This window comes from Somniosus microcephalus, chromosome 6 (genome assembly GCF_052327205.1).
Source record: "Somniosus microcephalus isolate GS21.2 chromosome 6, FLI_Smic_1.0, whole genome shotgun sequence".
Lineage (NCBI taxonomy): Eukaryota > Metazoa > Chordata > Chondrichthyes > Squaliformes > Somniosidae > Somniosus > Somniosus microcephalus.
The window spans coordinates 277538795-277554059 of NC_140992.1; the positions used below are offsets into that span (position 1 = coordinate 277538795).

The 15265-nt window shown below is 57.0% G+C and overlaps 1 protein-coding gene across 1 annotated transcript in view; it reads right to left on the reverse strand.

Moving 5' to 3' along the window:
- uba2 (ubiquitin-like modifier activating enzyme 2) overlaps nt 1–15265 on the reverse strand; it is a 58566-nt gene that overhangs the window by 15322 nt on the left and 27979 nt on the right. Inside the window, 4 exon segments of the mRNA XM_085991890.1 lie at nt 5592–5689; nt 5692–5746; nt 10073–10185; nt 13601–13694. Coding sequence (XP_085848016.1) covers nt 5592–5689; nt 5692–5746; nt 10073–10185; nt 13601–13694 — 360 coding nt within the window.

Here is a 15265-nt window from a genome sequence, read left to right on the forward strand (position 1 = left end):
GATCAGATCAGCCATGATCTTATTGAATGGCGGAGCAGGCTCGAGGGGCCGATTGGCCTACTCTGCTCCTATTTCTTATGTTCTTGTGTAGGAGGAGGGTGGAGAACGGGAGGGGGAGGACGAGGGGAGGGGGGGGGGAGGGGGGGGGACGAGGGGGGGGGGGGGGCGAGGGGGGGGGGGAGGACGAGGGGGGGCGGGGGAGGACGAGGGGGGGGGGGGGGAGACGAGGGGGGGGCGGGGGAGGACGAGGGGGGGGCGGGGGAGGACGAGGGGGGGGCGGGGAGGACGAGGGGGGGGCGGGGAGGACGAGGGGGGGGCGGGGGAGGACGAGGGGGGTCGGGGGAGGACGAGGGGGGGCGGGGAGGACGAGGGGGGGGCGGGGGAGGACGAGGGGGGGCGGGGGAGGACGAGGGGGGGGCGGGGAGGACGAGGGGGGGGCGGGGGAGGACGAGGGGGGGCGGGGGAGGACGAGGGGGGGCGGGGGAGGACGAGGGGGGCGGGGAGGACGAGGGGGGGGCGGGGGAGGACGAGGGGGGGGCGGGGGAGGACGAGGGGGGGCGGGGGAGGACGAGGGGGGGCGGGGGAGGACGAGGGGGGGCGGGGGAGGACGAGGGGGGGCGGGGGAGGACGAGGGGGGCGGGGGGAGGGGCCGGGGGGAGAGGGGGGGCGGGGGAGGACGAGGGGGCGGGGAGGACGAGGGGGGGCCGGGGGAGGACGAGGGGGGCGGGGAGGACGAGGGGGGCCGGGGAGGACGAAGGGGGGCCGGGGAGGACGAGGGGGGCCGGGGGAGGACGAAGGGGGGCCGGGGGAGGACGAAGGGGGGCCGGGGGAGGACGAAGGGGGGCCGGGGAGGACGAAGGGGGGCCGGGGGAGGACGAAGGGGGCCGGGGGAGGACGAAGGGGGGCCGGGGAGGACGAAGGGGGGCCGGGGGAGGACGAAGGGGGCCGGGGAGGACGAAGGGGGGCCGGGGGAGGACGAAGGGGGGCCGGGGGAGGACGAAGGGGGGCCGGGGGAGGACGAAGGGGGGCCGGGGGAGGACGAAGGGGGGCCGGGGGAGGACGAAGGGGGGCCGGGGGAGGACGAAGGGGGGCCGGGGAGGACGAAGGGGGGCCGGGGGAGGACGAAGGGGGGCCGGGGGAGGACGAAGGGGGGCCGGGGGAGGACGAAGGGGGGCCGGGGGAGGACGAAGGGGGGCCGGGGGAGGACGAAGGGGGGAGGGGAGGACGAGGGGGAGGGGGAGGACGAGGGGGGAGGGGGAGGACGAGGGGGGAGGGGGAGGACGAGGGGGGAGGGGAGGACGAGGGGGGAGGGGGAGACGAGGGGGAGGGGGAGACGAGGGGGGAGGGGAGAACGAGGGGGGAGGGGAGAACGAGGGGGGAGGGGAGAACGAGGGGGGAGGGGGAGAACGAGGGGGGAGGGGGAGATGAGGGGGGGAGGGGAGAGGAGGAGGGGGAAGGGGAGGAGAGGAGGGGGGAAGGGGAGGAGAGGAGGGGGGAGGGGAGAGAGGAGGGGGGAGGGGAGGAGGAGGAGGGGGGAAGGGGAGGAGGAGGGGGGGGAAGGGGAGGAGGAGGGGGAAGGGGAGGAGGAGGGGGGAAGGGGAGGAGGAGGAGGGGGGAAGGGGAGGAGGAGGAGGGGGAAGGGAGGAGGAGGAGGGGAAGGGGAGGAGGAGGAGGGGGAAGGGGAGGAGGAGGAGGGGGAAGGGGAGGAGGAGGAGGGGGGAAGGGGAGGAGGAGGAGGGGGAAGGGGAGGAGGAGGAGGGGAAGGGGAGGAGGAGGAGGAGGAGGGGGAAGGGGAGGAGGAGGAGGGGGAAGGGGAGGAGGAGGAGGGGAAGGGGAGGAGGAGGAGGGGGAAGGGGAGGAGGAGGAGGAGGAGGGGGGAAGGGGAGGAGGAGGAGGGGGGAAGGGGAGGAGGAGGAGGGGGGAAGGGGAGGAGGAGGAGGGGGAAGGGGAGGAGGAGGAGGGGGGAAGGGGAGGAGGAGGAGGGGGGAAGGGGAGGAGTAGGGGGGAAGGGGAGGAGGGGGAAGGGGAGGAGGGGGAAGGGGAGGAGGGGAATGGGGAGGAGGGGGAAGGGGAAGAGGAGGGGCCAAGGGAGGAGGAGGAGGGCCAAGGGGATGAGGAGGAGGGGCCAAGGGGAGGAGGAGGGGCCAAGGGAGAGGAGGAGGGGCCATGGGGAGGAGGAGGGGCCATGGGGAGGAGGAGGGGCCATGGGGAGGAGGAGGAGGAGGGGCCAAGGGGAGGAGGAGGGGCCAAGGGGAGGAGGAGGGGCAAGGGGAGGAGGAGGGGCCAAGGGGAGGAGGAGGGGCCTAGGGAGGAGGAGGGGCCAAGGGGATGAGGAGGGGCCAAGGGGAGGAGGAGGGGCCAAGGGGAGGAGGAGGAGGGGCCAAGGGGAGGAGGAGCCAAGGGGGGGAGGAGGAGCCAAGGGGAGGAGGAGGAGGGGCCAAGGGGAGGAGGGGAAGGGGCCAGGGGGGGAGGAGCCAAGGGGGGGAGGAGGGGGGCCAGGGGGGGAGGAGGAGGGGCCAAGGGGAGGAGGAGGAGGAGCCAAGGGGAGGAGGAGAGGCCAAGGGGAGGAGGAGCCAAGGGAGGAGGAGGAGGGGCCAAGGGGGGGAGGAGGAGGGCCAAGGGGGGAGGAGGAGGGGCCAAGGGGGGGGGAGGAGGAGGGGCCAAGGGGGAGGAGGAGGAGGGGCCAAGGGGGGGAGGAGGAGGAGGAGGGGGGGAAGGGGGGGAGGAGGAGGAGGGGGGAAGGGGGGAGGAGGAGGAGGGGGGAAGGGGGGAGGAGGAGGAGGGGGGAAGGAGGAGGAGGGGGAAGGGGGGGGGAGGAGGAGGAGGGGGGAAGGGGGGAGGAGGAGGAGGAGGGGGGAAGGGGGGGAGGAGGAGGAGGAGGGGGAAGGGGGGAGGAGGAGGAGGAGGAAGGGGGGAGGAGAGGAGGAGGGAAGGGGGGAGGAGGAGGAGGAGGGGGGGAGGAGGAGGAGGAGGGGGGAGGAGGAGGAGGGGGGGAAGGGGGGGAGGAGGAGGAGGGGGAGAGGAGGAGGAGGGGGGAAGGAGGAGGAGGGGGGGAGGAGGAGGGGGGAAGGAGGAGGGGGGAAGGGGGGAAGGAGGAGGGGGGAAGGGGGGGAGGAGGAGGGGGGAAGGGGGGGAGGAGGAGGGGGGAAGGGGGGGAGGAGGAGGGGGAGGAGGAGGGGCCATGGGGAGGAGGAGGAGGGGCCAAGGGGAGGAGGAGCCAAGGGAGGAGGAGGAGCCAATGGGAGGAGGAGCCAAGGGAGGAGGAGGGGCAAGGGAGGAGGAGGGGCAAGGGAGGAGGGGAAGGGGCCAAGGGGGGGAGGAGCCAAGGGGGGAGGAGGAGGGGCAGGGGGAGGAGGAGGGGCCAAGGGGAGGAGGAGCCAAGGGGAGGAGGAGGAGGAGGCCAAGGGGAGGAGGAGGAGGGGCCAAGGGGGGGAGGAGGAGGAGGGCCAAGGGGGGAGGAGGAGGAGGGCCAAGGGGAGGAGGAGGAGGGGCCAAGGGGAGGAGGGGCCAAGGGGAGGAGGAGGAGGGGCAAGGGGAGGAGGAGGAGGGAGGGGGGAAGGGGGGGGAGGAGGGGGAGGGGAGGGGGGGAAGGGGGGAGGAGGGGGGGAAGGGGGGAGGAGGAGGAGGGGGGAAGGGGGGGGGGGAGGAGGGGAGGGGGGGAGGGGGGAAGGGGGGGGAGGAGGGGGGAAGGGGAAGGGGGGGAGGAGGGGGGAAGGGGGAGGAGGAGGAGGATCGGGGAGGGGGGGAGGAGGAGGAGGAGGGGGGAAGGAGGAGGAGGAGGAGGGGGAAGGAGGAGGAGGAGGAGGGGGGAAGGAGGAGGAGGAGGAGGGGGAAGGGAGGAGGAGGAGGGGGGAGGAGGAGGAGGAGGAGGGGGGAGGAGGAGGAGGAGGAGGGGGGAAGGGGGGAGGAGGAGGAGGAGGGGGGAAGGGGGGAGGAGGAGGAGGAGGGGGGAAGGGGGGAGGAGGAGGAGGAGGGGGAAGGGGGGGAGGAGGAGGAGGGGGGGGAAGGGGGGGAGGAGGAGGAGGAGGGGGGAAGGGGGGGAGGAGGAGGAGGGGGGAGAGGAGGAGGAGGGGGGAAGGAGGAGGGGGAGGAGGAGGAGGGGGGGAGGAGGAGGGGGGAAGGGGGGAGGAGGAGGGGGGAAGGGGGAGGAGGAGGGGGGAAGGGGGGAGGAGGAGGGGGGAAGGGGGGGGAGGAGGAGGGGGAAGGGGGGAGGAGGAGGGGGGAAGGGGGGAGGAGGAGGGGGAAGGAGGAGGGCCAAGGGGAGAGGAGGAGGGCCAAGGGGAGAGGAGGAGGGGCCAGGGGGAGGAGGAGGGGCCAAGGGGGAGGAGAGGGGCAAGGGGGGAGGAGGAGGGGCCATGGGGAGGAGGAGGGGCCATGGGGAGGAGGAGGGGCCATGGGGAGGAGGAGGGGCCAAGGGGGGGAGGGGAGGGGAGGGGCAAGGGGAGGGGGAGGGGCCAATGGAGGAGGAGGGGCCAATGGGAGGAGGAGGGGCCAATGGGAGGAGGAGGGGCCAAGGGAGGAGGAGGGGCCAAGGGGAGGAGGAGGAGGGAAGGGGCCAAGGGGGGGAGGAGCCAAGGGGGGAGGAGGAGGGGCCAGGGGAGGAGGAGGGCCAAGGGGAGGAGGAGCCAAGGGGGGAGGAGGAGGAGGCCAAGGGAGGAGGAGCCAAGGGGAGGAGGAGGAGTTGCCAAGGGAGGAGGAGGAGGGGCCAAGGGGGGGAGGAGGAGGAGGGGCCAGGGGGGGAGGGCCAAGGGGAGGAGGAGGAGGGGCCAAGGGGAGGAGGAGCCAAGGGGAGGAGGAGGAGGGGCCAAGGGGAGGAGGAGGCGGGGCCAAGGGGAGGAGGAGGAGGGGCCAAGGGGAGGAGGAGGGGGGAAGGGGGGAGGAGGAGGAGGGGGGAAGGGGGGGAGGAGGAGGAGGAGGAGGGGGAAGGGGGGAGGAGGAGGGGGAAGGGGGGGAGGAGGAGGGGGAAGGGGGGGAGAGGAGGGGGGAAGGGGGGGAGGAGGAGGGGGAAGGGGGGAGAGGAGGGGGGAAGGGGGGGAGGAGGAGGGGGGAAGGGGGGGAGGAGGAGGGGGGAAGGGGGGGAGGAGGAGGGGGGAAGGGGGGGAGGAGGAGGGGGAAGGGGGGGAGGAGGGGGGGAAGGGGGGGAGGAGGAGGGGGGAAGGGGGGGAGGAGGAGGGGGGAAGGGGGGAGGAGGAGGGGGGAGGGGGGGAGGAGGAGGGGGGAAGGGGGGAGGAGGAGGGGGGAAGGGGGGGAGGAGGAGGGGGGAAGGGGGGAGGAGGAGGAGAGTGGAAGGGGGGAGGAGGAGGAGAGTGGAAGGGGGGAGGAGGAGGGTGGAAGGGGGAGGAGGAGGGTGGAAGGGGGGGAGGAGGAGGGTGGAAGGGGGGGAGGAGGAGGGTGGAAGGGGGGAGGAGGAGGGTGGAAGGGGGGGGAGGAGGATGGGTGGAAGGGGGAGGAGGAGGGTGGAAGGGGGGGAGGAGAGGGGGAGGGGGAGGGGGGAGGCATCACAATACTCCATTTGCAAGCTGGGATGGTGATGGGTTGCCATGAAGCCCAGGTACCCGCTCCAGTTTTCATAAAACACACAAAAGCTTTACCCGGTCCTGTAACAGCTGCACGGAGACGGTCTGAGTGTTGAGCTTGACTGTCACTTCGGGCTTGATGGAGCACACATAGCAGCTGGGGTTCGGGGGTCCAGCGTACACGGAACCAGCAACTTCTTCCGCGGGTTTGGCTGCTTGTTCAAAAAGATCTAAACACACAGTCAATGGTTAAAAAGTGCTGATACGAAACAAGACATCTGTGTTATTCTGAACTGGAAAATTCACAACCTATTCTCCAGAGAATAAAATTAAGTTCTATCTGTAAATATTTATTCTCTTGCCGATTCCCCAACCTAGCTCAGGGGTGCCGAGGCCAACAGATCAGGGCCCCTCCGGCTCTGTGGGGCTTTAGCGATACACCGATGGTGCCTTTCCCACAAAGATATTATGGCAACCCACATTACACAGGATTTACAGCACAGAAACAGGCCATTCGGCCCAACTGGTCTATGCCAGTGTTTAGACTCCACATGAGCCTCCTCCAACTGTACATCATCTCAACTGATCAGCATAGCCTTCTATTCCTTTCTCTCTCATGTACCCATCTAGCTTCCCCTTGAATCCATCCGTGCTATTTGCCTCAATCACTCCCTGTGGTAGCGAGTTCCGCAGTCTCAGCACGCTCTGGGTAAAGAAATTTCTCGCGCATTCCTTATTGGATTTATTAGTGACTATCTCGTATCGATGGCCCCTAGTTTTGGTCTCCCTCACCCAACATTCCTGTAAGCTGTGCGGCTGCACAGCTCTCTGCCGATCCCGCGCAGCCCAGGACTGGCTTTTTCAATGTTAAATTTCGCGCATGAGCGAAACTGTGAATGGGCCCTTAAAGGGGCCGGGCAAGCAAATAAAAAAATTAGGGGGATCGTTACCCCCACCTATGCCAGATCTCACTAAGTGGGTAATGAATTATCTGATAGGTTAATGTACCCCACACCAAAAATGATCGCTGCAATTTTATTCTTATTTATAACAAAAATCAGTGGGACATCGAGTTTTTAAAGTTAGACTGCACCTGGTCTCTCAAACATCTCAAAACGCTTCATATACAATTATTTACTATGAAGTGCAGTAACTGCTGTGGCTGACTCTCAACTGCCCTCAGTAAAGGCCCAGCCAGACACTCAGTTGTGTCAAACTCGAGGGAACCAGCGGTGGGCTATAAATGCCGGCCTTGCCAGCGACGCCAACATCCCGAGAATTAATTTTTTAAAAAGGCAGGCACATTACGGGCACAGCAAGATTCCACCGTGGAGAGGGTCAGCAGCTTCAAATTCCTGGGTGTATTCATTACGGAGGACTTAACGTGGTCCCATCACATCGATGTTGTAACCAAGAAGGCATACCAACGCCTGTTCTTCCTCAGGAGACTGAAGAAATTTGGAATGGCCCCCCAGATTCTCACCAACTTCTACCGGTGCACCATCGAGAGTATCCTGTCCGGCTGCATCATTACCTGGTATGGCAACTGCACCGCCACAGACCGCAAGGCTCTACAGATGGTGGTGAAAGCTGCACAACATACTATAGGAATTAAACTACCTGCTGTGCAGGATATCTACCCCGAGAGGTGCCGGGGAAGGCCCTGAGAATCATTAACGACGCGAGTCACCCCAGCCACAACCTCTTCGCTCTGCTCCCGTCCGGTAAGAGATACCGAAGCATACGGTCTCGTACCAGCAGGTTTCGAAACAGCTTCTCCCCCCAGGCCATAAGACTCATGAACGAATAATTTATATCATTTATTACAGTTGGTTTATTTATTATTACTGTATTTCTATTAGTATTTTTATCATTGTTATGCCATATTTATTCCAATGTTGGGAGGACTCGTAAAAATCAACATTTCATTGTGCAGTACACACGTCTGCTGTATATATGACAAATTGAATTGAATAGTTAACCTTGATTTTGGGAATGTCTGCTGAGGGAGGCATGGTGAGAACGCCCTACTTTTCTTCAATTAGTGTCATGGCATCTTTAAGGCCCAGCTGAACGATTGGAACGGGTAGATGGAGGCTTGGTTTAACGTCACAAGCATTCCCAATGCTACCTTTAACCAGGGGGTCACAGTCTAAGGATAAGGGGTAAGCCATTCAGGACAGAGATGAGGATTGGGAGCAATTTAGGATTCAACAAAGGAGGACAAAGGGATTAATTAAGAAGGGGAAAATAAAATAGGAGAGTAAGCTTGCAGGGAACATTAAAACGGACTGTAAAAGCTTTTATAGATATGTGAAGAGAAAAAGATTGGTGAAGTCAAGCGTAGGTCCCTTGCAGTCAGAATCAGGGGAATTTATAATGGGGAACAAAGAAATGGCTGACCAACTAAATACATATTTTGGTTCTGTCTTCACAAAGGAGGACACAAATAACCTCCCAGAGATGCCGGGAAACATAGGGTCTGATGAAAGGGAGGAACTGAAAGAAATCAGTATTTGTAGGGAAATGGTGTTAGGGAAATTGATGGGATTGAAGGCCGATAAATCCCCAGGGCCTGATAATCTACATCCTAAGGTACTTAAGGAAGTAGCCCAAGAAATAGTAGATGCATTGCTGATCATCTTCCAACATTCGATGGAATCTGGAACAGTACCCATGGATTGGAGGGTAGCTAATGTTACCCCACTATTCAAAAAAGGTGGTAGAGAGAAAATAGGGAATTATAGACCGGTAAGCCTGACATCAGTAGTGGGGAAAATGCTGGAGTCCATTATAAAAGATGTAATAGCAGAGCACTTGGAAAACAGTGACAGGATCGGACAAAGTCAACATGGATTTACAAAAGGTAAATCGTGCTTGACTAATCTACTGGAATTTTTTAAGGATGCAACTGGTAAAATAGATAAGGGAGAACCAGTGGATGTGGTGTATCTGGACTTTCAGAAGGCCTTCGATAAGGTCCCGCATAAGAGATTAGCGTGTAAAGTTAAGGCACATGGGATTGGGGGCAAGGTATTGACTTGGATAGAGAACTGGTTGGCAGACAGAAAGCAAAGAGTTGGAATAAACGGGTCGTTTTCCGAGTGGCAGGCAGTGACTATTGGGGTACCGCAGGGATTGGTCTTTGGACCCCAGCTATTCACAATATATATATTAATAATCTAGACAAGGGAACTAGATGTAATATCTCCAAATTTGAAGACGACACAAAGCTGGGTGGGCGTGTGTGCTGTGAGGAGGATGTCGAGAAACTCCAGGATGATTTGGACAGGTTGGGTGATTGGGCAGAAGCATGGCAGATGCAATATAACGTGGATAAATGTGAGGTTGTCCACTTTGGTGGCAAAAACAGGAAGGCAGATTATCTAAATGGCAATAGATTGGGAGAAGGGGAAGTGCAACGAGACCTGGGTGTCCTTGTGCACCAGTCGCTGAAGGTAAGCATGCAGGTGCAGCAGGCGGTTAAGAAGGCAAATGGTATGTTGGCCTTCGTAGCGAGAGGGTTCGAGTACAGGAACAAAGATGTCTTGCTGCAGTTGTACAGGGCCTTGGTGAGACCACACCTTGAGTATTGTGTGCAGTTTTGTTCGCCTTATCTGAGGAAGGATGTTCTTGCCATGGAAGGAGTTCAGCGAAGATTCACCAGGCTGATACCTGGGATGGCAGGAATGACGCATGAGGAGAGATTGGGTCGATTGGGCTTGTACTCGCTGGAGTTTAGAAGAATGAGAGGGGATCTCATTGAAACTTATAAAATTCTGACAGGACTGGACAGACTAGATGCAGGATGTTCCTGATGGTCGGGGAGTCCAGAACCAGGGGACACAGTCTAAGGATAAAGGGTAGGCCATTTAGGACAGAGATGAGGAGGAATTTCTTCACCCAGAGAGTGGTGAACCTGTGGAATTCTCTACCACAGAAGGAGGTGGAGGCCAGTTCATTAAATATATTCAGGAAGGAGTTGGATATATTTCTTAAGGCTAAAGGGATCAAGGGGTATGGGGAGAAAGCAGGGACCGGGTACTGAATTTGGATGATCAGCCATGATCGCATTGAATGGCGGAGCAGGCTCGAGGGGCCGAATGGCCTACAGCTGTTCCTATCTTCTATGTTTCTATGTTTAAGCTGCGCAGCCGGCTCATCGGCTTTTAAATGCAAAAACCACACATGCGTTGAAATTTAAAAGGACCGCACGGCCCAAAAAAAAACGCAGCACTCCCCTCGAGTGTCAGCTTAGATTGTGTGCTGAAGTCCTAAAGTGGGGCTTGAACCCACGACCTTCGGATTCAGAAATAAGCCCCACCACTGAGCCAATACCACAAGTAGAAATTCGACAGCGTCCGACACACAATTGGGGGCAACATGCTCAGTTGACTAACAAAATCGGCCGGTCTCAAACGCCGTTTATGAAGGGAAACAACTCCCCGCCAAGGTGACCAGGTCACGAGGGGCAAACGCCCAGGTCGACTTGAGCTGCCAAGCTGGCTTTCTCTCCCTCTTTCTCCCGCAGCCCGCGATTCGTTCTGAACACTTACTGTCCTGCACTGTTCCAGATTCCCCGAAAGGATCTTCAGGCCTTCCAACACAATCAGGCCGGCGATCACTGCGTTCGTGGTGGCAATCGCTGGGATGATGTTCCCTGCCATGGCTACGGGCAAGATATGCAAATTAACAGGAACGCTCATTTAAGACAAAAGGTTCAATCACTGCCGATTCAGTGCATCAACGCGACATATTGGAGTTTGAGGCAGAGGATTCCACTTTTTATCCCCCCCCACACCTGTTTGCTCTCCTGGGGTTTGTTTCCACGGGCACTAGATGTTCTCCAATACCCCGACCTAGTGGCTCCTCTTCACGGGTGACCCTGGGCACTGAGCGCCAGCAGATGGTGGAGGGCGGTCCATCCGAGCCCGGTCCTACCCTCATGCACACTTCCCACAGGGGTCACCGGATCCCTCTCGGGAGCAGGAATCCAGCTCGATTTTTTCCCCACTCCCTAACCGAGATGGCCATGGCTAACTGCAGCACCTGGACCACAGCTTCCATTTGGCGCTCTCTCTCTCTCTCCACACTGGGCACCGACTCCCAGGCTCGAGGCTTCTGCCGATGCCACTCCAGACCTGGCCACCAGCAATGGGAGACGCAGCAGTCAACGATTGGAAAATGTAAGATTCTGAGGGGGATTGACAGGGTAGATGCTGAGAGATTGTTTCCCCCTGACCGGAGAGTCTAGAACTAGGGGGCAGGGTCTCAGAATAAGGGGCCGGCCATTTAAGACTGAGATGGAGGAATGTCTTCACTCAGAGGGTTATGAATCTTGGAATTCTCTACCCCAGAGGGCTGTGGATGCTCAGTCATTGAGTATATTCAAGGCTGAGATCGACAGATTTTTTGGACTCTCGGGGTATCAAGGGATATGGGGATCGGACGGGAAAGTGGAGTTGAGGTCGAAGATCAGCCCTGATCTTATTGAGGGGCCGTATGGCCTACTCCTGCTCCTTATGTTCTTAAAGGATACAGAACCCACCATGATAAGGACATTTGTCAGAGCTCCTGCACTGCCAACCTCTGGCTGGTGTTTCAATGAGAAGAACAATTTGCTTATCACACCCCGACACTGCCACCTGCTGACACGCCGTGGTATTTGTGAGTTATTTGTACTTTCTCCCCAAGGTCCTTGCTAGACTATCCATTCACAGGCACCAACCAACTGGTCCAAGTAGCCATTTTCATGCACGAATGCAAGAAAGAAAGAAATACTTGCATTTTTCCAGCATCTTTCACAACAGCAGGACGTCCCAAAGCTGTAATGCTTTTACAGCCAATGAAGTACATCGGATTACATCAGATATACGGCCCAGAAACAGGCCATTCGGCCCAACCACTCGAGTCTCCTCCCGTCTTTCCTCATCTAAATCTATCAGCATAACCCTCTATTCCCTTCTCCCTCATGTGCTTGTCTAGCCTCCCCTTAAATGCATCGATACTATTCGCCTCAACCACTCCCTGTGGTAGCGAGTTCCACATTCTCACCACTCTCTGGGTAAAGAAGTTTCTTCTGAATTCCCTATTGGATTTCTTGGTGACTATCTTATATTGATGGCCTCTAGTTATGCTCTTCCTCACAAGTGGAAACACTCTCTCTCTATCCACTCTATCAAAACCTTTCATAATTTTAAAGACCTCTATTAGGTCACCCCTCAGCCTTCTTTTTTTCAAGAGAAAAGAGACCCAGCCTGTTCATCCTTTCCTGATATGTACACCCTCGCATTTCTGGTATCATCCTTGTAAATCTTCTCTGCACCCTCTCCAGTGCCTCTATATCCTTTTTATAACATGGCAACCAGAACTGTACACAGTTCTCTAAGTGTGGTCTAACCAAGGTTCGATACAGGTTTAGCATAACTTCCCTACTTTTCAATTCTATCCCTCTAGAAATAAACCCTGGAGCTTGGTTTGCTGTTTTTATGGCCTTGCTAACCTGTGTCACAACTTTGTGATTTGTGTATTTGTACTCCGAGATCCAAACTTTGTTCCTCTACCCCACCTAGACTCGCACCCTCCAAGTTATAAGTGACCTCCCTATTCTTCCTACCAAAATGTAACACCTCACATTTAACTGTGTTGAACTTCATTTGCCAATTATATGCCCATTCTGCAAGTTTATTAATGTCCTCCTGTAATTTGTTGTAGTCCTCCTCAGTATTGACTATCCCCCCCAATTTGTTGTCATCCACAAATTTAGAAATTGTGTTTTTTGATTCCAAAGTCTAAATCGTTAATGTAAATTGTGAACAGCAGTGGACCCAGCACTGATCCTTGTGGAACACCACTACCCACCTTCTGCCACTGGGAATAGCTACCCTTTACCCCTACTCTCTGCTTTCAGTCCTGAAGCCAGCCAGCAATCCATTCTGCTACCTGTCCCCTGACTCCACATTCTCGGACCTTGTTCATCAGTCTATTATGGGATACCTTATCGAAGGCCTTTTTGAAAATCTAAATAAATTACATCTACTGCATTACCCTTGTCTACTCTCTCTGTTGCCCCTTCAAAAAATTCAATGAGGTTGGTCAAGCAAGACTTTCCCTTTTGAAATCCATGCTGACTATTCATTACTATATTTTTGGTTTCTAGATGTTCTTCTATTTTCTCCTTTAGTAGGGATTCCATTATTTTTCCTACCACCGATGTTAAGCTGACTGGTCTATAATTCCCTGGACATGTTATATCCCCCTTCTTAAATATCGGTATTATATGTCAGCTATCCGCCAGTCCTCTGGCACTGCACCTTTTTCTAACAAATTATTAAATATGTGTAGTAATGCCTCTGCTATCTCTTCCCCAGATTATTTTAAAATGCGGGGATACAATCCATCCGGACCAGGGGTTTTTATCCTCTGAGTTTGATTAATTTATTTAATATATCCCCTCTTTTTATTTTAAATGCACTTATCTCATTACTAATCTCATCATCCAATGTCATGTCCACCTGTTCTATCTCCCTGGTAAATACTGAAGCAAAATAACTATTTAATATTTCTGCCATCTCTCTATCGTTACTTGTGGTATTATCCTGTCTATCCCTTTTGAAGTGTAGTCACTGTTGTAATGTAGGAAATGTGGCAGCCAATTTGTGCACAGCAAGCTCCCACAGACAGCAATGTGATCATGACCAGATAATCTGTTTTAGATGTTGATTGAGGGATAAATATTGACGAGGACACCAGGGGGTTTGGGGGGGGGGGGGGGGGGGGGGGGAGAAGAACTCCTCTGCTTCCAATAGTGCCGTGGGATCTGTTACATCCACCTGAGAGGGCAGACGGGGCTTCGGTTTAACGTCTTATCTGGAAGATGGCACCTCCATACCTCAGTACTGTCCCTCCAACAGTGCAGCACTCCCTCACAGGACAACCCTCTCATCCCAGGAATCAATCTAGTGAGCCTTCGTTACACCGCCTCTAATGCAACTATATCCTTCCTCTGATAAGGAGACCAAAACTGTGCACAGTACTCCAGGTGTGGTCTCACCAAAGCCCTGTACAGTTGTAGCAAACCTTACATTTCACATCGAACTTGCTCTTCATGTTCATGCTGAAGATGTGCATCCGCAGGTTGGCAGCAGCAGTCACAAAATTTATGGCGGGAGGATCATCCTGTGAACACAATCAATGAGGGAACAAACTAAATGACACATCATCTGCCTCTGAAGGAACGTGCGCACGAGTGTGTGAAATAAAATAGATGTACAACACTGTCCCTCAGCCATGCCTGTGCTACCTCCAGACTCGACTATTCCAATGTTCTCCGAGACGGCCTCCCACCTGGCATCCTCCACAAACTTGAGCTCATTAAAAACTCTGCTGCCCGTGTCCTAACTCGCACCAAGTCCCGTTCACCCATCACCCCTGTGCTCGCTGACCTACACTGGCTCCCGGTCCAGCAACGCCTCGATTTTAAAATTCTCATCCTTATGTTCAAATCCCTCCATGGCCTCGCCCCTCCCTATCTGTGTAGCCTCGTCCAGCCCCACAACCTTCCGAGATCTCTGCGCTCCTCCAATTCTGGCCTCTTGCATAAACCCGATTTCCATCGCCCCAGCATTGGCGGCCGTGCCTTCAACTGCCTGGGCCCTGAGCTCTGCAATTCCCTCCATAAACCTCTCCGTCTTGCTCAATGTCCCCTTTAAACTGCCAGGCCACGCAGCGCTCTGGAGCTCCCACGCAGCCGGCTTACCAGCTTTTAAATAGGAAAAACCACAAGTGTGGTATTTTGAATGGTCCTCTGTCGGAGGGGCAGTACTGAGGGAGCACCGCACTGTCGGAGGGGCAGTACTGAGGGAGCGCCGCACTGTCGGAGGGTCAGTACTGAGGGAGCCCCGCACTGTTGGAGGGGCAGTACTGAGGGAGCGCTGCACTGTCGGAGGGTCAGTACTTAGGGAGCGCCGCACTGTCGGAGGGGCAGTACTGAGGGAGCGCCGCACTGTCGGAGGGGCAGTACTGAGGGAGCAGTTTAAGATTCAGCAAAGGAGGACAAAGGGATTAATTAAGAGGGGGAAAATAGATTATGAAAGTAAGCTTGCAGGGAACATAAAAACTAACTGTAAAAGCTTTTATAGATATGTGAAGAGAAAAAGATTGGTGAAGTCAAGCGTAGGTCCCTTACAGTCAGAATCAGGGGAACTTATAATGGGGAACAAAGAAATGGCAGACCAATTAAATACATATTTTGGTTCTGTCTTCACAAAGGAGGACACAAATAACCTCCCAGAGATGTCGGGGAACATAGGGACTAATGAGAGGGAGGAACTGAATGAAATCAGTATTGTAGGGAAATGGTGTTGGGGAAGTTGACGGGATTGAAGGCCGATACATCCCCAGGGCCTGATAATCTACATCCTAAGGTACTTAAAGAAGTGGCCCTGGAGGTAGTAGATGCATTGCTGGTCATCTTCCAAAATTCTATAGACTCTGGAACAGTACCCATGGATTGGAGGGTAGCTAATGTTACCCCACTATTCAAAAAAGGTGCTAATGTTACCCCACTATTCAAAAAAGGTGGTAGAGAAAAAGCAGGGAATTATAGACCGGTAAGCCTGACATCAGTGTGGGGAAAATGCTGGAGTCCATTATAAAAGATGTAATAGCAGAACACTTGGAAAGCAGTGACAGGATCGGACAAAGTCAACATGGATTTACAAAAGGTAAATCGTGCTTGACTAATCTAC